The following is a 21,659-nucleotide window of genomic DNA, read 5'->3' as shown; positions in this document are numbered from 1 at the left end:
TGGGTCCCTCCATGTGCACTCTTTGGTTGGTGGCTTAGTCCCTGGGAGCTCTGGGGTTACTGGTTGGTTCATATTATTGTTCCTCCTATGGGGCTGCAAACACCTTCAGTTCCTTGGGTCCTTTCTCTAGCTCCTCCATTGTTGACCCTGTGCTCAGTTCAATGGCTGGCTGAGAGCGTCCACCTCTGTGTTTGTCAGGCACTGGCAGAGACTCTCAGGAGACAACTATATCAGGCTCCTGTCAGCAAGCACTTGTTGGCACCCACAATAGTGTCTGGGTTTGGTATATGAGCTGGTTACTGGCCCCAATATGCTTGCATTACCCTAACTCACCCAAACTGTTATTGCAACAACACTGAAGGTAAGAGGAGGCCTTTTGTCCACTGTCCATCTCTGCTGCCTAGTCTCAAGGTGGTCACAAGATGGCTTGAAAATTTGACCACAGTGTATATTAGGCAGAGAGAAAATAAAAGCCCTACAGATTTTTTATACAGGGTCATGGAGGCATTTTTGACAATACACACCCATGGACCCTGAATCACCAGAAGCAAAGGAAGGAGACATCAAGAAATTTTCAAGTTGGGGGATGAAATTGATAAAATAGAAAGAGAACAATTCAGAGAATTAATGAAACAGGGAGTTGGCCTTTTGATCCTTTTATTAGGCAAGATAAACAAACCCTTATTAAAAGATAAAGAATATACAAATTAATGAAATCTAAAATAAAATGGGGGATTAAATAGCAGGTAATGAAGAAATCCAGAGAGTCGTAAAGACATAGTTTAAAAAGGGTGCATTCCACCAACTAGGAAATTCTAAAACAAATAGCTAACTTCCTCTATAGATTCCACATCCCAAAATTAAACTAGAGAAAAACAACTTAAACTGACATAAACGTGAAGGCAAACAGAATTCATTAAAAATATGTCCCCAATATAAGCCCAGGTCTATGAGTTTTAGGGTACAGTTCTACCAGGCTTTCAAAGAGGATTTAACAAGAATTCAGTGTATTCAACAATATAGAAACAAAATAAATATTTGTCAATTTATTTTCTGAACCCTTGATTACTCATATATCCAGTCAGGAAAGACTGTGTGATAAAAAAAAGAATTACAGACCAATTACCCTAATACCACAGATTCAAAAATACTTAAAAGATAAAACAAATAAAATAAAATATAAAACACATCAAAATATTGTCCACCATTAACAATGAGGAAGGCTTCATTCTAGAAAAAGTGACGGTTCAACAAAATGGGATTAAAGTGTAAGAAAAACCAAGAATTGATCATCTCATGAGGTAATGTAAAATTCTCTGACAATATTCAACACCACTTTATGATAAAATTCTCTCGGAGTTCTGCTGCTTACTCGGGCTGGGACATGGCTGCTTCTATTCCATTATCCGCAGCTTTCAATATTTCAAATATATCACTGCCTAATCTTGGCTTTCCTGGAACTTGCTTAGAGATCTACCTTGATCTCAAAGATCTGTATGACTCTGTCTCGTGAATGGTGGGTTAAAAAGCATGGAACACCATGCCAGGAACTAAGCCTTTCTGCTTATATTTTAAATTCAGAACCGAGAATCCAAATCTACCTATTGGCAATTTGACACATAATTGTATCTTCATGTGTCTACATCAAAACAGTATCCAGGTAATAATAATTCCTAACATGATACAGTTCTCTTTCATACAACTGCAAACCCATATGTTTAGCTGAATGTAACCTTGTCCTAATGTATCCATTCCTTTAATGCTATTGAATATCCTTGATCAGAAGATTAAACTTCATTAAACGTCCTGATGATGCCTTGTATTTTGAACCTTTCTTTTTTTTTTTTTTCCTTTCTTAATTTCTATGCTTGTTTAAAACTTTCAGGCCAAATTCTATACAGTGATTTTCATGACTTACTTTATCAATACAATTATTGTACACAGCTTTACTTTAACCTCAAGAAAACTCTTCAGACAAGGGCAGCAAACTTCTTTGCAAAAGCATCAAAAAACCAACTCCAGAGTGGAAATAATCCCAAGCACCCATGTCTATCATATCCAACTTTGATTCCCTCCAAAATCCCACTTAATTCATGATCATTTTCATTATGTTTCTGGCCAGCACACAGAATTTGGAGACTTATCCCTGGTGAAAACTCCTTACCACATTGATTACATTAATAAGTTTTCTGTCCGCTGTGTGTTCTTTTATGATACTGGAGATGACTGGGTCTTGTAAAGGCTTTACCACCTTGATTACATTAATAAGGTTTCTCTCCAGTATGTGTTCTTTTATGATACTGGAGAGAACTGCACCGTGCAAAGGCTTTACCACATTGATGGCACTCATAAGGTTTCTCTCCAGTATGTGTTCTTTTATGATATTGGAGAGCACTGTGCTGTGCAAAGGCTTTACCACATTGATTACATTCATAAGGTTTCTCTCCAGTATGTGTTCTTTTATGTCTTTGGAGAGCACTGTGACATGCAAAGGTTTTACCACATTGATGACATTCATAAGGTTTCTCTCCAGTATGTGTCATTTTATGTATTTGGAGATAATTGGGTCTTGTAAAGGCTTTACCACATTGATTACATTCATAAGGTTTCTCTCCAGTATGTGTTCTTTTATGTCTTTGGAGATGAATGCGCTGTGCAAAGGCTTTACCACATTGATCGCATTCATAAGGCTTCTTTCCTGTATGTGTCATTTTATGTGTGTGGAGATGACTGGGTCTTGTAAAGGCTTTACCACATTGATTACATTCATGAGGTTTCTCTCCAGTATGTGTTCTTTTATGATATTGGAGATTTCTGCATCTTGTAAAAGCTTTACCACATATATTACACTCATAGAGTTTCACTCCAGTATATCTTCTTACATGCCTGCAATGATAATTAGCACATTTGAAATCTTTACCACATTCATTACTCTTATCATTCATGTAATTAATATGAATTATGTTTACAATTTGTCTAATAGTAAAGAAGCATCAGATCTTGAGGTTTTAGCACTTTATATGTTCATGGTGTTCTCTCTCATTATGAGTTGTTCAAGACTCCTGTGATGGTTATTACATGGCTCATATTTATAGTACCCTCTTTTTACATGATGTATTTTAGCTATCTGAATAAAGTTAGAAAAACTCTGATCTGCATAACACTAACTGTATTCATATTTTTCCTCTAGTGTGAATTACAACACATGTGACTGGGAACCAGGACACACAGAAAAAATTCCAAATCCCTAGTACCCATAAAGATTGTTTTACACTATGAGTTTTGGGATATTCCCTGTAAAGCTAAAAACCCAACTAATTGCAAATGTCTTTCATATTTCTAATTTCTTTCGAAGGCAGAATACTACATATCTTCTTGTTTTAGAACAAAAATTTTATGCTTCTTCTTTCCATATCCCTATGCTCACATGATTATTATCCATTGTGACACATGATATACCTAATAAAAAGAATGATAAATGAAAGGTTTACGCAATGCATTCACACTGTTTGAATTTTTGTTTCTCATAACATGTGCTATATGGACTAATGTTTCTCCACAACAATATTCTTGAATCTCATAAAATGCCCTCTCACCAAACTGAACCATATTACTACAAGAATATTAGTATCACCAAATTTTCTATGGACTATTTGCTTATTAGAATGTTTTGGGTATAAATTTATCACTATTCAATGTGCAATTTCTAAATACTATGAGGCTATACAGATTGGCAGATCCACAGCACAGGTCTAATAGAGCTACTTATCAAATGGATACACAAATCGCATATCGGATCTTGAGGTCCATGGTTTTGTAAGAATATTATAATCATATCTACACTTAAAGGACTGTTATTTTACACTCTAGCTTTTTGCTGGAGATTCCATAAGATATTAAAATTTCCTCAGAGACAAATTTGTATCAGTTTGCACATGAAAATTACCTTTCATAACTTCTATTATTTTGACAATGTTCTTCAAGATGATGGTCTTCCCAATTATAGCCTAAAACATAGTACCAGAAAATGAATGAAATACTATTGGAAAATAGGCAAAATTAAGGGTACTGTGAATTTTAACTGCACCGTGAAAGTACAGTGAAAATTCAGTGAAACTGAAATATTCAGCTCAATTTTCATACAATTAAAATAATAGAAGTTCATCAATACCCAAGAAACATTTGTTTCCTTCAGAAAAAAAAAAAAACAGTCTTACCTATAGCTTTGAGGTTCAGGTAGGTTTCAAACATCACATTTTTGTAGAGACTCTTCTGGGAAGGATCCAGCAAATTCCACTCTTCCTCCGTGAATTTCACATGCACATCATCAAAAGTCACTGCGTCCTAAATATCCCATACAAATGTACAACACAAAGCATGATACTAACATCACCGGAAAACAAATATATGTTTTCTCAAATATATACTCATATAATTCTCGTGCTTGCTCTGCTTATTTTCTGACTCAGAATTTATAATTAATTTGTCATTTTAGAAGGAGCTTGAATTATGAGTTACACAGCTGTCACTTTTGAACACTTTGAATAGAATACAGCTTTGCCAGAGAAATGCGAATTGAGAGGGATATGCAGGGGAAACAGATCCACAATACCGAGCACACATCTGAAAAATTGTATGAACAATTGCTAACAACAAACATGATGGGCAAGCTGGGTGTATTTTCTCATGTCTTTAATCACAGAGGCACAGGCAGGTGTATGTCATTTACCTAGACACCGGCATGACCTTTGTAATGTGTTCTAGGAGACAAAAATGTATATTTTAAGACCCTCAATCCCTACAAAACCAACCATGGGAAAAAATGATACTGAACTCAAAGTTCTTTATGAAAGTTCCTACAAAGAATTATAAATTCACAGCACATCTGTATACATCTGTCAGAAATATGAAGTTTAGTCTATAACATTTGGTCAAATTTCAATACTAAAGATATGGATGAAAAAGCACAGAGCCAGACAGTGGTGGTGCACACCTGTAATCCCAGCACTCTGGGAGGCAGAGGCAGGCGGATTTCTTGAGGCCAGCCTGGTCTACAACATGAGCTCCAGAACAGCCAGGGCTATACAGAGAAACACTGTCTCATAAAAACCAAATCCAAAAACAAAACAAAACAAAACAACAACAAAAAAAGAAAAACCACAAAAATATGCTTATATTACAAATACAAGGCATGTGTCTTTTGTGGTTTCTCTACTACTTTAAGGACAGACAAAGCTACACAGCAAAATTTGTTTTGGAAAAGAAAAGCAAAAAATAAAATAAATATAAAAATATAAAACAACTAGACTTGTAAAATAGATTATCACTGATTAGCAAATGTATCCATTGTATTTTATATGATTTTAGGAAAGATATTATAGTGAATATATGGGAGCCTGAGAAGAAAGTTGAAGGGTCAGTTTCAACCACAACACAGAACACACCAAGGACACAATGTTTTCCCTCTAAAAGAAATGCGAAGTAAAATCTGGAGCAGAGACGGAGGGCATGACCAATGAAAATTTGCCCCACTTGAGAGTGTCATTCTATGGACAAACACCAATCCATGACATTATTAACGACACTCTGTTATGCTCCCACACCGAAGCCTTGATTAATTGTTTATTGAGAGGATCCACCCACCAGCTGACTGAAAAAGCTGCACAGATCCAGAGTCAAACCTTGCATGGACCTTGGGGAATCTTATGGAAGTGTTGGCAGGAAGACTGAAACCCCTGAGGAGGATAGGAACTCCACATGAAGACCAAGAGACTCAAGTAACAAGCACCCTTGGGGACACTCAGAGACTAAGTCACCAGCCAAATAGCATATACAGGACAGACTAAGTCACCTGGCACATATATAGCAGATGTGCAGCCCAGGGGCTCAGAAGGTCGTCTAATAACAACTGTAGTAGTGGATTTCCCAATAGCTGTGTGTGTGTGTGGGGGGGGGGAGTGGATATCTTTTGAATCTGTTTCCTTAACTGGGCTGCCATGCCTGGCCTCAGTGAGAGAGGATGCACTTAACTCACAAGAGAATTGATGCACCAATTTTCGGGATACCTGGGGGCCCCACAACCTCTCAAAGAAAAACAGAGGAGACTGGGGGAGGGACTCTGCCATAGCAAGGGGCATACAATGGGGATAGTGATAAGGGTGACAATGAATATATAAATTATTGGAAAAGCAAAAAAAGAGAGAAAAAATAAAATTTTCATTCTACAAACACTTTCCTGGAAGGTATCTGCAATGGCTCCTACCAGAATTTTTTCCACAAGCTTCACAAAGAAAGACAGACAGGACAGACAAGCGGCCAAAGACATCATCCTATCTGGCAGCTTTTTGTTTCAATCAACTACATACCCTGATCACTATAGGCAAAGGTTCATCGTATGATGTAAATTCATTCAGTCTTTCTTCAGTGATCCTAGCAGTCTGCAGGAGCGCCTACACTGTTCAAATGTCTAATGTCTCCTTGGACACTCAAGGCAAAATCTTAAAAGTCACATCTTTTAACATTTTGGCTACTTCCTTTCCTTTTATACATCTTTCTATGGTAGATTTACCAATACCTTAGTTATCCCAACAAGTTGTGTTCGCAAAATGCAACTCAAGCATCATCCTCATAATTTCACTGCAATGAACTTCCCTGGGGTGCTGACTGTACAAAAGAATGGTGTAATAGTGCCAAACTGAAACCATACAGGAATAATCCATAATCTTGAAATTTATCATCTATCAGTTATCAGAAGACATACCAAATGAATGATCCTCTCAAATTTGATTTCTATGTTGATGGACTTTGCGTCACTTAAACAACATTTGCAGCAGGTATTATTTAAAGTTCCTTCTTGCAAGTAGGAAACACATTGCCTACTCCTTTTATGAATTTAAGACTTAGCGGCAGGAAGTATTACACTTAGGATATGTTCTTAGCCATCTATCCACAAGGGTATGTGCTCCACTAAGTTGATATCTGTTTCATTTATAAAAGCTTGAAACTAAGAAAAAAATTAAGATGTACCTCAACCAAAATATGGATACAGAATATATGGATCATTTACAAAATGAATTATATTTAGCCTGTAAAAACAATGACAACATGAATTTTGCAGGCACATCGATATGTATAGATACCATCATTCTAAGTGAGGTATCCCAGACTCCAAAGGACATGCATATATGTACTCACATACAAATAAATAATAGCCATAATGTACTGGATATCGCGGCTGCCTTTCTTGGCCCTGAAGAAACTAAACAAGAAGGAAGGCTAAGGGGCTGGATAGATGACTCAGCAGCTAAGAGCACTGACTGCTCTTTGGAAAGACTTTAAGTCAAATGCCAGCGAGCACATGATGGCTAACAACCACAAGTGATGAGATCTCACACCCTCTTCTGGTGTGTCTGAAGACAGCTAAGAGTGTTCATATATATAATAAATAAATCTTTAAAAAGAAGGAAGTCTAAAATGAGCATGGTTGAATCTCACTCAGAAGTAGAAATAAAATATTCATAGGAGACAGATGAAAGAGAAAGAACTGGAAAGGCATGTAGTTAAGAAAGGGGAAGGAGAGGTAACAAAAAGTTGTGGTGAGAAGAAAGGAAGGGCCATAGGGTGATGAAAATTAATTGAAGTCTGCTGCTGTTAAGGGTCTAAGAGTTTAGGCATCTTTAGAATGTGCCACAGACCATGAAAGGAAGGGCAACAGGGAGTCTACGGGGTTGATTGTAGCTGAGATGTATAGCAGTGTGTTATGGACACTGAAGAGGGCCAGATTCTGCAGCCAGGCTGTGCCCCCAATGCAGTTAATTATACCAACCAAACCAAAAACCTTTCCACCCAAAACTTGTCCTGTCTCCACGAAATGCAGGCAAAAAGATGGAGCACAGAATGAAGGAATGTCCTAACAATAGCCTGCCCAAATTGAGACCTATCCCATGGTTAAGCAACAATCCCTGACATTACTGAGGAAATACTTTCTTATACTTAAAGAGAGTAGTTTAGCATACTTCTCCTCTGAGAGTGTCCATCCAGCACCTGACAGAATCAGATGTAGACACCCACAGCCTAACATTTGACAGAGTCCAGGGGGTCTTTTGGGGGAAAGGACTGAGGGTCTCCAAAGGAATAGGAAGTCCATAGGAAGAAACTCAATGTCAACTAACCCAGACACTAGGAGGCACTCAGAGACTGAGCCACCAACCAAGAAACATATACAGAATGGACTAAGGTCCCCACAATATATGTAGTTCATGAGCTACTCAGTCTTCATGTGTTTCCACCAACAAATGGAGCAGGAGATTATATCTAATAGCTTCTCGGCCTTTTGACTAAAATCAAGTGTAGGGGATGTCCCTTATGCTCTTGAATGTCTGTGCAAACTGTTCACCTAACTTGGATCCCTTGTCTGACCTCAGTAAGAGAGATAATCCTAACCATCCAGAAATGTGAAATGCCAAGGTGGGTAGATACTCCCGTGGTCCCCGAGCTCCTTAGAGAGATAAAAAGAGTTAGGAATGAAGGACTCTGTAAAGTGGAGTGAAGAGATGGTAGCAGTTCGAATTTAAATAAAATAAATAAATAATAAATAAATAAGTGGGAAATGAACAAACACACACATTAGAATGAAAATATAGAAACCAGCACATCCATTTCAAATTTTACCCCACTAAATATTTCAGGGTGTAAGCCAAGGAGAAAAGATTCTTGTCCAAAATATCACATGAATGACCTCTCTCTAAAAATTTCAGAGTCTATTTTCCACTCAAATGTTATGATCTCGATTTCCTCTGGTTGCATATTGTCAAAACTCCAAACTCACAATCCTATAACAACAACTGATTAAACTTCATGAACAGCTTTCTATGACTTTTGCCATCTAAATTTCTAATAATTTCCATATCCCTCAAAACAGAACCTAGACTCTGTCCAGCAACAAAATCATCTATTGATACCATTTGTTGTTGTTGTTGGTGGTGGTGTTCTAACTTGCAACTATCTTGGTGTGGTAGAATCCTGAAGCAAAAAACATCTCATAAAAACAATAATAAATCTCATAATAAATCGTTGCTGTTAATGTTTCTGGGAGATATCAGTTCACCACTTTGGGAGCTTAGAATAGAACAGAAGCTACAAACAGTAGGCAAAAGCATGGACAAACATCATCTCTTGGCTTGTTCTTCAGATCGGTCTATTTGGCATGCTCAGGAAGTCATCTCATCCATCCTAGGCCCTCTTGATTCTGAATATTGTCACACTCATGATCATCAACACTATCACTCACAGACATAGCAATTGCCATTTTGATGAGGACACATCCACAACTGAGGCTCCTTCAGATGACTGTAGCTCTGAAATGTAGAAATGATGGCAACATCACCTCTCTCCTGACTATGGATCCTTGTGGATTGCTAAGCGTATCTCTTACTGCCCACCTCCTCTCGAAGCTTTTAACATTAGTCAGCATTTCCTCTTCAACATACCAACCAAACTGGTCAGAAAAAGGGGCAACAGTCACCCAACATTTTCTAAAAATCTTGACAGCAAATCATAAGCCAGGAGTAAACTCCCACCCAAAAAAGACACCCTGAGAAACCAGTACCTAGAGCCATAATCACCACAAAAGCAGCTGCCCAAACACCAGCATAGGATAATAATGAATACTGTCCAGTAAAATAAATCACCAACCTCAGGTTCTCACTCTCTTCCCTGCCTCTTTTGCAGCAGATCTCTTCCATGTTTTATTTAGTTTGTTTTCTCAGGACATATCAGAGAAGGAAAAGGAGAAGGAGGAGGAGCAGATGAAAAGAAGAAGGAGAAGGTGAATAACAAGAAAGAAGAAGAAGAAGAAGGAGGAGGAGGAGGAGGAGGAGGAGGAGGAGGAGAAGAAGAAGAAGAAGAAGAAGAAGAAGAAGAAGAAGAAGAAGAAGAAGAAGAAGAAGAAGAAGAAGAAGAAGAAGAAGAAGAATCAATCAACATAAAGGTCTAGAAAATATTTAATATTTCAAATGAAATCATGAATGAAAACTCTCTTAAACTAAAGAAGATGCCTGTTAATGAATTGGAAGCATCAAAAATAGAAAAAAAATGGGAAAGAGGTCCTTCATTTGCCACATAACCATCAAAACACTAAACATACATGTTAAAGAAATATAAAAAAAACTACAAAAGAAAAAAGTAAGAAACTAAACAAAATAAAAAGTAGTAATGTATGAAATCACAACTATTAGCTTCATATCCATCTTACTTTTATAGAATTAATTTATTACACACACAATGTTCTCCCTGCATGTATTCCTGCAGGCCAGAAGAGGGCACCAGATCCCATTACATTTGGTTGTGAGCCACCATGTGGTTGCTAAGAATTGAACTCATGAACTGTGTAGGAACAGCCACAGCTCTTAACCTCTGAGCCATCTCTCCAGGTCTATTCCTGCTTTCTTCTTGTATATTATAAAAGACAAAAAGATGCTGCATAGTCTCAGAAGCCACCCATGCTTCTACAAGAAAGCAACTGGTCCAGATGTTTTGGACAGAATTACAATCAACAATGATACTGAAATTATTCATAGGTCATGGCCTGAACTATCAAGTTAGAAGCAACAGTAGAAACCTTACAGGAAGTCACATCTGGATGATCATTCCAATCCAACCCCATAGAGGACACACTGCTCAACCACATGTTCCTCCCCATTGTGGACAGATGTCCTGTACTCACCATGTCTTGATTTCAGAGCTTCCCTGAGGTCCGCTCACAGCACACAACAGCAGAGCTCAGAGCAGGACACAGAGAAGCATTCAAGCTGCACAGCCACAAGGAAAATGCTCAATCAGCATAAATGTCTAGAAAACATTTCCAAATAAAAACATAAATGAAAACTTTCTTAAACTAATGGAGGTGCCTGTTAATGTAAAAGAAGCATCCAAAATATCAAACAGATTGTAGAAAAGAGTCTTTGCTGCACAATAATCAAAACAGCAAACATCAAAGGAAAACAATATAAATAACTACTACATAAATAATTAACAAAACTAAAGAAAAAAAATAGCTTGGGACCTAGCCCCGTCCATCCCACAGCCTTTGACACCAGCCAGCTCCAACCTGATTATTCATGTTCCTTGGGATAGCGCAAGCCCAGACCTCTGTAAACTCTACCAGGTCTTTGTCATTTCACAGCCCAGCCTGTGTCTTTAACAATCAGGATGCAGTTTATTGGCCTGTGAATTCCCTTCCTGTCTCACCAGCTCACAGGCAGAATCCAGGGCTGGGCACATAGCCCAGAGATCCAGGGCGGCCAGGCTCGGCCTTCCATTCCCACAGGAGGGTTGTGCTAGGAGGCCACTGTGCCTTCCTGGAGGAGCACAGAGCGGGTTTGCACTCTGCCCCATTGCAAACTTTCCAGAGCGGGAAGCCTGCGCCTTGCCTGGTCACAGTCCCAGCCTGGAGCACAGAGAGAGTTTGCACTCTGCACCGCTGCAAACTTTCCAGAGCAGAGCGGGAAGCCCGGGCCTTGCCTGGCCATTGTCCCTGCCCAGAGGAGCATAGAGAGAGTTTGCACTCTGCACCGCTGCAAACTTTCCAGAGCAGAGCGGGAAGCCCGCACCTTGCCAGGCCATTGTCCCTGCCCAGAGGAGCACAGACAGGGTTTACACTCCGCCCCACTGCAAACTTTCCAGAGCGGGAAGCCTGTGCCTTGCCGAGCCATTGTCCCTGTCTGGAGCACAGAGAGGGTTTGCACTCTGCCTCGCTGCAAACTTTCCAGAGCAGAGCCTGAAGCCCGCGCCTTGCCCGGCCATTGTCCCTGCCCAGAGGATCAGAGAGAGGGTTTGCACTCCGCCCCACTGCAAACTTTCCAGAGAGGGAAGCCCGCGCCTTGCCCGTCCACTGTCCATGCCCAGAGCACAGAGAGGGTTTGCACTCCGCCCCACTGTAAACTTTACACAGCAGGAAGCCCGCGTCTGGCCAGGCCTCTCCAAACTTACAGACTGCTTCTGTGGAGACGACAGGAGGATAGCGCGGGGTGACTTGAGAGCTCACAGACACCCGCAGCATGGAGCACTATCTTCATCCAGATGCACATGTGAATGCGGTCCCGTTCCACAATTCCAGGCCCAGCTGCTCAGAGCACGGGAAGCTCAGCAATCCCAGCAGTCCCTAAATGCGCGCGCTCACCTCCTTCCCGCCTCTGCCAGACCTCTGACCAATGCGCACATTCAAACTCCCAGCCCACTCTCATTCATAAAATAGAAGACAGGAAATGACATCAGTCCAGGAGGCTGGATGCAGGGCGGGCACTGTGGTGAAGTCAGGGGTGGTGCCAGCGGTTCCTGGGTGATGGACAGGGACGCCAACATGGCGCCCACCAGGGGCTGAGATGCATGGTCACGGGGAGGGGGCAGGGCGCGGGTGATGTCAGGGGGCGCGGCCAGCGGTTGCTGGGTGACAGTCAGGGAATCCAACATGGCTCCCACCGGGGGCTGAGATAGATGGGCGAGGGGCGGGGTTGGCGTGACGTCAGGCGCAGGGCCAGCCATCTCTGAGTGACTGACAGTGATGCCAATGTGACATTTTCACTGAATTTGAAGAAATATATAAATATATGTGTTAAAATTGAAGAATTTGATGTAAAATAATACACATGAAAGTGTACACATAGATAATACATCAAAACTGATTGACAAACCATGTAAAAAAAATCTAATCAAATTGATGGCTTTCATGGAAAATACTTCTTATACAATTGAAGAAATATACAGAAAATATATTTAAAATTAAGATTTGGCATTGAAAATAAATACACATAAAAAGTTGACAAAGAAAACTAACTGTGTATGCAAACTCAATTTTAGGAAAAAATTGAAAAATAAAGTGTTAAAATTGAAGAATCTGTTGGAAAATAATAATGGTAAAAGATAAATCATCTTTACTATTTCAAGCACTTATAAACATTTTCTTATTAAATTAATGATTTTCATGGAAAATATTTCTGATAAAATTGAAGCAGTGTATAGAAAAGTAGTGTTAAAATTTTTCATGGGAAATTATTCAGATAGTATTGTGTACATAAAAACATCTCTAAATAATTGAAAAATTAAATAGAAATGTTTTCTGATAAAATTAAAGTTTCTCTTAACTAATATTCAAGTAATATTGAAGAAATATATATAGATATGTGTTAAAATTGAAGAATTAGTTAGAAAATAATAATAGTAAAATAACCTAAACCAAACCTTTATGTTTATGGGATAATAATATCCATCAAAGCATTTTCAGTGCTTTGCTTTGTTATTAAGCTACATTAACTTAGATAAAGCTTGATGTCAGGAGATTTTCTGTAAAGTTAGTTTTGGTAGGGATGAAAAAATTTTAATAAAAAGTTTTCTAATACTAAAATATAAGTCTTTTTTCGTGAACTACTAGAATAGAAAATATCTTAAGGGAATTAAGTTAAAAGTTCTTTAATGTTTTGGGGGTTTGGCATTAAAGTTGGCGGTGGGGGTTTGGAGAATAAATCCATTAATATTAAAATTTTTAATTATAGAAATTAAGTGAAATAAAGTAATATGTCTAAAAAGCTTTAAGATATTAGACTTCGATGATTTGGTTATGTGGACTAATGATCCTTCACTTAATGTCCAGCTACATGATAAGTTGCCCCTCATGCCTTGACGGCTATGCTGAGTCACAGCATCCTAAAAATAAAAAAATACCAACTGCCCAAGACAGTTATGGAAATCTTGGCTGATTAGACTCATACCATCGAGATGTCTTATTTAAGGGGAACGTATGGGCGATAACGCAATCAATGGCCCTGAAGTAAGAAGCAGATGTCTGATAAAGATTCAGTTTAGCTACCCCCAAGTGTTATGGGCCCGGAGCGAGAAGAGGGGCATGGGTGGGCGGGTTGATGATTTCATGGAGGATGGTAGATTAATAGACCAAATGGGGAAGGGGATAGTGATATGGAAGAGAAGAGTTTATGACAGAATGGTGTATGTATGATAACGCAGATATGTCTATTGAGCATTAATTATAAATATAATTAAATAATATTCATGTTATGAAGGGACTTATGTACGATTAAGATGATTTATGTGCTATTACATTAACTTACTTTACTTGCTTATATGCTAGGGGAATGTAATTTAATAAATTACATTAATAATTTAATAAATGTAATAATGTACTATATAAATTTATGTACTCAAGAAGTAGTTTAACAAGAATATCAGCTTTTGGGTGTTGATGGTGGGGAGGCAGTCTTTCTTCTTGGTTCAGGCAAGTTCCTTTAGGATTTTAATCACACTACACGTTTCCAAGGCTACCCCAGAACGTGGGAGAGTCTAGAAGCTTCCGCCTCATGTTCACCACTTTTTATTCTCACCGTGATTCCATTTCCCTAGGCTCCAGCCGCGTCCTCAGCCTTCTTTTTGTACCAACGCCGGTGTTGGATGAGGATGAGACAGAGCAGGAGGAGGAAAAGCAGGAGGAGGAACAACGCCAGGACTCCAGTTAAAACCTTCCAGTGTGTATGTGTATATGTTTGTGTATGTTATGTGTATATGTATGTGTGTTTGTAGGATTGATTCTAGGGCATTGTACATGCCTTCCAAATACCCTATCAATGAGTTGCAGGTCTAGAATCCCATTCATAATCTACAAAATTACAGAGTAGATTGAATAACGGCATTTACCTTGGAATTTGTCCATCCATATATTGGCTAACATAGAGAATGGTTGAAAGAATGCTCTCAAGATTGACAATATTTAGGTACCTGATAGACTCCACAGTGTGTAATAAGGACATATCAGTCTGGGAAAGTCTGATATCGAACTATTCTATACCTGCACATGTGCCATGAGAAGAGCCCAGGTTAATCTATTCATCTAGGAGCATTATCCAAAGCAGCCTCACATTATACTGAGGATTTATGCAAAAGTCACAGTCAGGCCCAAGCTCCTTCCAGGTGTTAATGTAGACATGGAGACCTACTCAGTATACTAGTTCCTTGGTAGTGTGTCTTAAACGTAGTCTTACAAAGTTTCTAAAGTGTCTTTTCTTTGTCAGGGTCAGCTCAAAAGTCAAGAGTTACAAAATCTGCCTCCTTAACCTGGAGGTTAAGTCTGATAGTAGAAAAACAAAAGCCTAGAATTGTGGGTGAAAGCTGGTGGCCTATATTCTGCTCAAGAAAGCTTTACCAGATGCTTTCTTTTTCTTCTATTTTCTTTCTCTCTGATCAGTTATTTTTTTCTGACGATCTCCAGGCAGCTCTCTTTCACTCTATATGCTGCCTGTGACAGTTCTCCAAGCACTTCTCTCTTGCTATTCTGAAAACCTTTTCTTGATACTTTTTCTCTCACATCTCATAAGCCAATCTCTTATTTTACATATAAATCCAATTAATTGATCCTGCTCTCATTTTGGTTGTAATATAAATCAGCATCCTGTGAACATAGCCCCTTGCTATTTAAAAGACATCATGCACATGTTTCCCTTTAAGTTTGCAAAATAATATAGAGATCTGCTTTCCTCTGTCAAGCACAAAGAATAAGGAAGCTGTGGTTACCCTTTCTAGAAATTACAACTTCTACTACAGCTGGGTGGGAACCTTGAACTCTTCCATGAGGATTATGAACACAGTAGTCTGACTGCCTTTTTAAGAAAAAAATACCTAAATCTCTTTATTTCTTTTCTATGATTCCAACAAATTGGAACACTTTTCAGCTGCTTTTGTTACTTTAGTTTCATGAAATCTCTTATACAATTCATATTGCCTCCTTATATTTTCACATAGTTGAGAAATTTTCTATTTTCCAAGTCATATTTTTAAAGCAATTCCCATTGTCTAAAAGGCTGTCCAGAAAGTCCCAGGCTTTACCATTTGCTGAGAAATTAGCCATCCCTTGTCTCTGTACTCCTGCTAGCTTTGATTATCATGGAGTCATTAACATTAACAGGAAGGACATTCCTCAAAGGAGGAATATAAAAATATGTACATTATTACATGAAGATGATTTACACCCACATCAACTCTCAACACTCCTGGGGGCCCATGCATGTGGGTGCTGTCCCTTTCCATCTCATTCTGTGTCTAACAAGGCCATGCCAGTCAATCCCCTGTAGCCTTCCTTGTAAGTAGTCAGGTGTCAGCAAGATGTACTTCCTGAATATACTCTGAGACCTTCCATGACAAAAGGGATGTCCCTTTTAAATGTCCCTCTAATCTTCCAGGCTTAGACAGACAAGCTCTCTTTCCAAGGAGAGACCCAATCCTGTCTCCTCCTGTGGGAGAAGCAGGGTACCAGTACTCAGGTAGGTAATTAGTGACAGACACAACACACCAAAATGCTGCTGCAATCTTTCTTCTGCAAACCTCTCAGATATAGACACATGATTTAGGAACTACTTTTTGACTTCATGCCAGGTTATATCAGGTGATGATCAAATGGGGGGTGGTTACATGTTTGCTTGGTAACTTGAAACTAAAAAGGACAGAGCAGGAAGTATATTTTGGAACCTTTTTGTTAACCAGAAAGTGGTTAATCATCACAAAATTGATGTCACTCTAAGAATTCTAAAAGCTGCAGTCTGAGCAAATTTGCTCTAGCTTGTAAATTTCATTAATATTTTATGGTCAGTCAGGCCAGTTTGGAACACGGTGTGAACTCCTGTATGTCGCATTGGAGGGGCTGTTGTCCTGAGCCTCTGTGGAGTTTCCCTATTCACTGGAGTAAGTAATGCTTCCTCTGAGTAAGTAACGCTTCCTAACATACATTATAGTTGTTGGAATTCTCACACTATCTTCCTTAACTTCTGACACACCGTCCTGGCCTTTCCCTACCAGCTGTTGAACTTTGATCCTTTCACCATCCACTATGTCTGGATTTTTCACAAACAACTCTTCCTGTTGTACCTGATTCATTACATCTCCACATGTCTCATTTCCCTCCCACTTAACTCTAAACACAGAACGACAAGGCACAGCACCCAAATCCACAGACTTTGTCCAATGCTCTAGAACAACTTGCAGAAGCAGGAAGCCAGGGACCTCCTCGGGCTAAGTTCTGAGGAACACACACAGCTCTGGCTTGACAACATGACTTCTGCCATGTCATACAGACTCCACCAGAGCTGGTATGGCATTTATTGAGAAGGGTTTGGCTTTATTTAAAAGACATGAGGACTTTTGTTGCCTCTGAAAAGGTAAGAAGCACATTCCCACAATTCTGACAAGCTTCTGATGACACCTGAGGGAGTCATGATGGCTCCTATCTGTCAAACCAAGTCCACTGGGAACAAATGTCTTCTCAGAAAATCCCTCATTCTCATTCGTGGGATGTGGGGTGTGGGCCTTATTCCCAGGATGGCTGCCTGCTGGTCTCAGCTGTGGTTCTCTTCCTGTGTCCGGCTGCACAGCTGGGCATAGGTCACATCCTCAGTCTCTTTGGATGTTGTGTCCTGGAGTGGGATGGGGTTGGAAGAAGATGTGTGTTTAATGTTAGTAACTCATGGGGTGTGGCTCAGTTGTAAGCATGTTTCTGGTGTGGGCGTGTCTTGGGTATGGATGTGACTTGGGGTGGCCGTGCCTTTGATGTCATATCCTGGAGTGGGACAGGGTTGGAAGAAGGTGTGTGTCTAGTGTTAGTGACTTATGGGGCGTGGCCGGCTGTGGGTGTGTCTTGGGATAAACCTGAGGGAAAAGTTTGGAAAGAATGTAACCCTACCATCCGAAGCCTGGAGGGTTTCACTTGGGCGTACACGATCCCCTGCGTTTCCTCATCTGGTGGGGTCTGCAGCAAGGAGACAATGAGGTGAATGAAGGGGATGAAGGACTGAAGTGTGCAAGGCAGGGGGATGACCAGGACTGAAGCATGTGAGGGAGGGGGATGACCAGGAGTGAAGCATATGAGGCAGGGGAACGACCAGGAGTGAAGCCTGTGAGGAAGGAGAATGACCAGGAGTGATACTACTCCCGCCTCCATCCGGCATCTCATTCAGCCAGAGAGTTCCTTTAGGATTTTAATCACACCACACGTTTCCAAGGCTACCCCAGAACGTGGGAGAGTCTGGAAGCTTCCACCTCATGTTCACCACTTTTTATTCTCACCCTGATTCCATTTCCCTCGGCTCCAGCCGTGTCCTCAGCCTTCTTTTTGTACCAACGTCGGTGTCGGATGAGGATGAGACAGAGCAGGAGGAAGAAAAGCAGGAAGAGGAACAATGCCAGGACTCCAGTCAAAACCTTCCAGTGTGTTTCCAGTCCTTAGGCAGAAGTGACGTCAGGCATGAGAGAAGGATATTCCTTACCCGAGCACCTATGATGTGCCCAGCCAATGCATGACCCACAATATCACAATCACTCAACCTGGAATTGTATGTTTTTCCCAGTGAGCTGTAGGTTAGAATATTAAGGCTCACGGAGACAAGTTCAATATGCCCAAGTCATTTAGAATGAATGTCAGAAGCATAAAAATATGTAAAAAATTAAAATAATAATGATAATGATGATGATAATAATACATAAAAATAAGTCAAACTCAGTGTTTGATTTCTAGCCTTCTCACGACACTTTGAGCATGAAAGCAGGTGATGGTCTAGCCTCGGCTCTGAGTCCACTCAGTGTCTCGTGTCACCTTCCTTGTGGCAAAGGGGGTGGTAGTCATTTCAGTACTGGGATTCCATGGAAGGGACTCCTTCCTCACCTGGGATGTCACACCCACGAGAAGCACAGGGAGTAACTGAAGGTGTGAGCACAGATGTTCCTGTACTGGAGCAGAAATTATGTAAGGGACTCAGAGAATGTGGTTTTTCCCCATTGCTGAATATCTAAGCAACATTTTTATCTTCCATTATTATTTAGTAAAATTTGTCTAAGGAGCTGGAGCTGAGGAAGAAACTTTATCAGAAATTTCAGGAACCCAAGTGCCAGAACTTCTTGTAAAGCGGGTTCTGAAATTTAGGTAGACAGAGATATTGTTCCTGAGCTGTGTAAGGAACACATCATCTCATTTGGAAATAAGTCCAGATCTCTCACTTTCTCAAATTCAGAGGTGGATTCGCCAATTCATAGTGATCTCAATTCTTGTTATACTCACTGCCAGGCGGGTCTCACTTACCATCTTCAATGGGCGAAGGGGACGGGTCCTTGGTTTCTGCCAGAGTTTGAAGGAGAGGTGTACATTACAGTTCACAACATTTTACTGTGCCCTGTTTCTTTCTATCTCAATCTGGACACTAATTACAAAAGGATACCTCCCTATTGTAGACAAGATATTCTTTTGGCTCTGGGTTATTGGATCTCTGTGAAGATCACAGTTCGGCCCTTCAATCCGATCCAAATCCTTATCATTGGCTATATGGGTGTATGGAGACCCTGAGGGACTCATAACTGCCTCAAAGAATCTGTGCAAAGCAGGTACGAAAAGCCTCTGGTGTACACCCATTACCATGAGTCTAGGCACATGATTTTAAGAAATAAAAAAAGGAAATGTACAGTATCTGTCTTCCACTGAAGATGGTTCATTTTGTCAATTGTGTGAGCTGGTCAACTGCCTCTGCTAAATTACAATGAGACAAGGAGGAAGGCTTTTGTATCAGGGGATTCGGACTACAACTCCAATATTGAAGGGTGAATGACTTTTAAACTGAACCCTGTTTTTAACCTGACAGCTTCCTCCCTCTTATTGTAGGCCAGAGATCATCTTAGGAAATGGACTCAAGTAGCCCAAAACACTAAGTGATTATGTGAGGGAGGTGCTTACCTGAGACTATGAGGTCAAGGGGGTCACTTGATTTTGACCACAGCTGTTGTGCAGTCCTAAAAAAGCCATGGCATCTGAACGTTCCATTGTGGTTGGGAGTAACAGCATCCAGAACAAAAGTAGCCTGGAATGGCGGATAGGCCTGATGCTGTGTGTCCAGCGTCCATGAGAGGCGGTGTTTTCCTTCCTGGATCAGAATGAATCTGTCAAATCCTATAGACGAACTACACTGAAATGGGATTGAAACTGCAGAGTTCACATTATTGCTGGGCCAGACAGACAGGCTGGGCTTTTCATACGCTCCTAGGATAAAAGGGGTAGGATGTGAATTGAACAGAAGTTACCCACATTGCCCCCCCAAGATTGGACTGTGAGAGAAGAGCTCATGGGGAATAGACCTCCTTCTGAGGAAAGAGCCCATGCTGGGATCCCTGAGTGTCCTCTCACCTGTCATCACCAGCTCCATGGCATCACTCTGCTCTGAAAATCCAGCAGCACTCACATAGTAACACTTATAGATGTCTGCATAGGTGGTTGTCATGTGTTCAATGTTGAACTTGGCCTTATTCATTGTTTCCAGAGGGAATTGAGTGTCCCAAGGATCTACACTTTGCTCTTTATACAGATGATATGCCTTGGCCTCCCAGGAACCCTGACAACAGATAGTCACAGGTGCATGTTGTGCAATCACAGAGCCTGGCTCAGCCCAGATGATGGGCTTTGGGAGGTGTCCTGTGAAGAAATCAAAGGTTGAGTCCCAGGACATCTTCCTTCAGACACCAGATCTTAACACAGAAACCTCCCCTAGAGCAAGATATTAAAGCATTAACGCTCCCCCCATCACCACTGTGACAAATTGGCTCACTACACAGTAAATTAGAGTCTTTTCTCATCACAGTGAAGGAACAAACACTGGGATAGCTGGAGACACTCACCTGCCTGTCCTGTCATCCTGGGTTCCACAATAAGACCTGGAAGAAAACTTTCTCTTAGACCATTTTCCCATAGAAAAACAGAGGGGAATCCCTAGGGTTTCCATGTGAAATTAAACCTGGCTGTTGAGTAGGTTCTAATACAGACATATGTGTTCACTCCCCCCGATCATATCTCACCAAAGTACAGCAACAATGTGAGCATGATCATCACGGTGACTCCTGGTAATATTCCAAGGTGTTCTCCTGAGCCAGTCTGACAAATATTCTGTAACGTCAGCCGATATAGAGATTACAATCTTGGGTGCAGGTCCTTCCTGTCATGTGTTTTCAACATCATGGTTATTATGTGAAGAGAAACTTCTATATTTTTCTCAGTAAAGAGGATTGAGTAATCTTTCAGGTCCCTGCACTTGGTTTAGAGAAATATTCTTCCTCACAGATTTCCAGCTTGCAACTTCTGCTGGTGCAGATTGCCTGCTAGTCCATTCCCCTGAAGACACCATAGCCTGAAGACATCCCAGGAGTTCCTCTGCACAAAGGCTACTGGGTAACTGACCCAAAAGTCCTATCTCATGAAGATAACAGAGTCCTTTAAGGATGATATAAATAACTCACTGAAAGAAATACAGGAAAACAAAGATACACAGGTAGAAGCACTTCAACAGGAAACAAATAAATCCCTTAAAGGAATGCAGGAAACACAATCAAAACACAATGAAACAGGTGAAGGGAATGAATGAAGCTGTCCAAAACCTAAATAGCGAATGTAAAAACAATAAAACAAATACAAATAGAGGCAAACATGGGAATGAAAAACCTAGGAAACAGATCAGGAATTGCAGGTGTAAACATCATCAACAAAATATATAAGAGAAAAAAGGGATAATCTCAGATAAAGGAGATACCATAGAAGAGTGTGACAAAATTGTCTATGCAAATTCAAAATGTCTAAAATT

At 40.3% G+C, this 21,659-nt stretch overlaps 1 protein-coding gene, 1 long non-coding RNA gene and 1 pseudogene across 3 annotated transcripts; all 3 read right to left on the bottom strand.

Annotated features, from left to right (window-relative positions):
- Positions 1–2,273: 2,273 nt before the first annotated feature.
- LOC127672899 (zinc finger protein 431-like) overlaps positions 2,274–21,659 on the bottom strand; it is a 46,611-nt pseudogene continuing 27,225 nt past the window's right edge.
- Positions 17,145–19,132, bottom strand: LOC127672900 (uncharacterized). Of its 2 annotated transcripts, XR_007975037.1 has the most exons (4): positions 18,710–19,132; positions 18,115–18,269; positions 17,732–17,797; positions 17,145–17,465 (listed from the first exon to the last, which is right to left on the bottom strand). It is a non-coding gene; the product is annotated as an uncharacterized LOC127672900 (long non-coding RNA). The 2 variants fall into 2 exon arrangements; XR_007975036.1 differs by having other exon boundaries at positions 18,115–18,772.
- Positions 19,390–20,911, bottom strand: LOC127673168 (leukocyte immunoglobulin-like receptor subfamily B member 4A). The gene is made up of 5 exons (XM_052168779.1): positions 20,881–20,911; positions 20,704–20,739; positions 20,216–20,500; positions 19,769–20,071; positions 19,390–19,409 (listed from the first exon to the last, which is right to left on the bottom strand). The coding sequence occupies exons 1-5, from the start codon at positions 20,909–20,911 to the stop codon at positions 19,390–19,392; spliced, it is 675 nt and encodes a 224-aa protein (XP_052024739.1).

This window comes from Apodemus sylvaticus, chromosome 22, assembly GCF_947179515.1.
Source record: "Apodemus sylvaticus chromosome 22, mApoSyl1.1, whole genome shotgun sequence".
Taxonomy (NCBI): domain Eukaryota; kingdom Metazoa; phylum Chordata; class Mammalia; order Rodentia; family Muridae; genus Apodemus; species Apodemus sylvaticus.
The sequence above is the reverse complement of the archived record's forward strand: the minus strand, read 5'-3'. Positions and strand labels throughout refer to the sequence as shown.

What these genes read in the sequence shown, in the direction of transcription:
- LOC127673168 (XM_052168779.1), bottom strand. Translation starts at nt 20,911, where the DNA reads ATGATCATGCTCACATTGTTGCTGTACTTTG. An exon ending in CACATTGTTGCTGTACTTTG is followed by an intron (nt 20,740 to 20,880) that starts GTGAGATATGAT and finishes GTTTTCTTCCAG; the next exon opens with GTCTTATTGTGGAACCCAGG. An exon ending in CAGGATGACAGGACAGGCAG is followed by an intron (nt 20,501 to 20,703) that starts GTGAGTGTCTCC and finishes ATTTCTTCACAG; the next exon opens with GACACCTCCCAAAGCCCATC.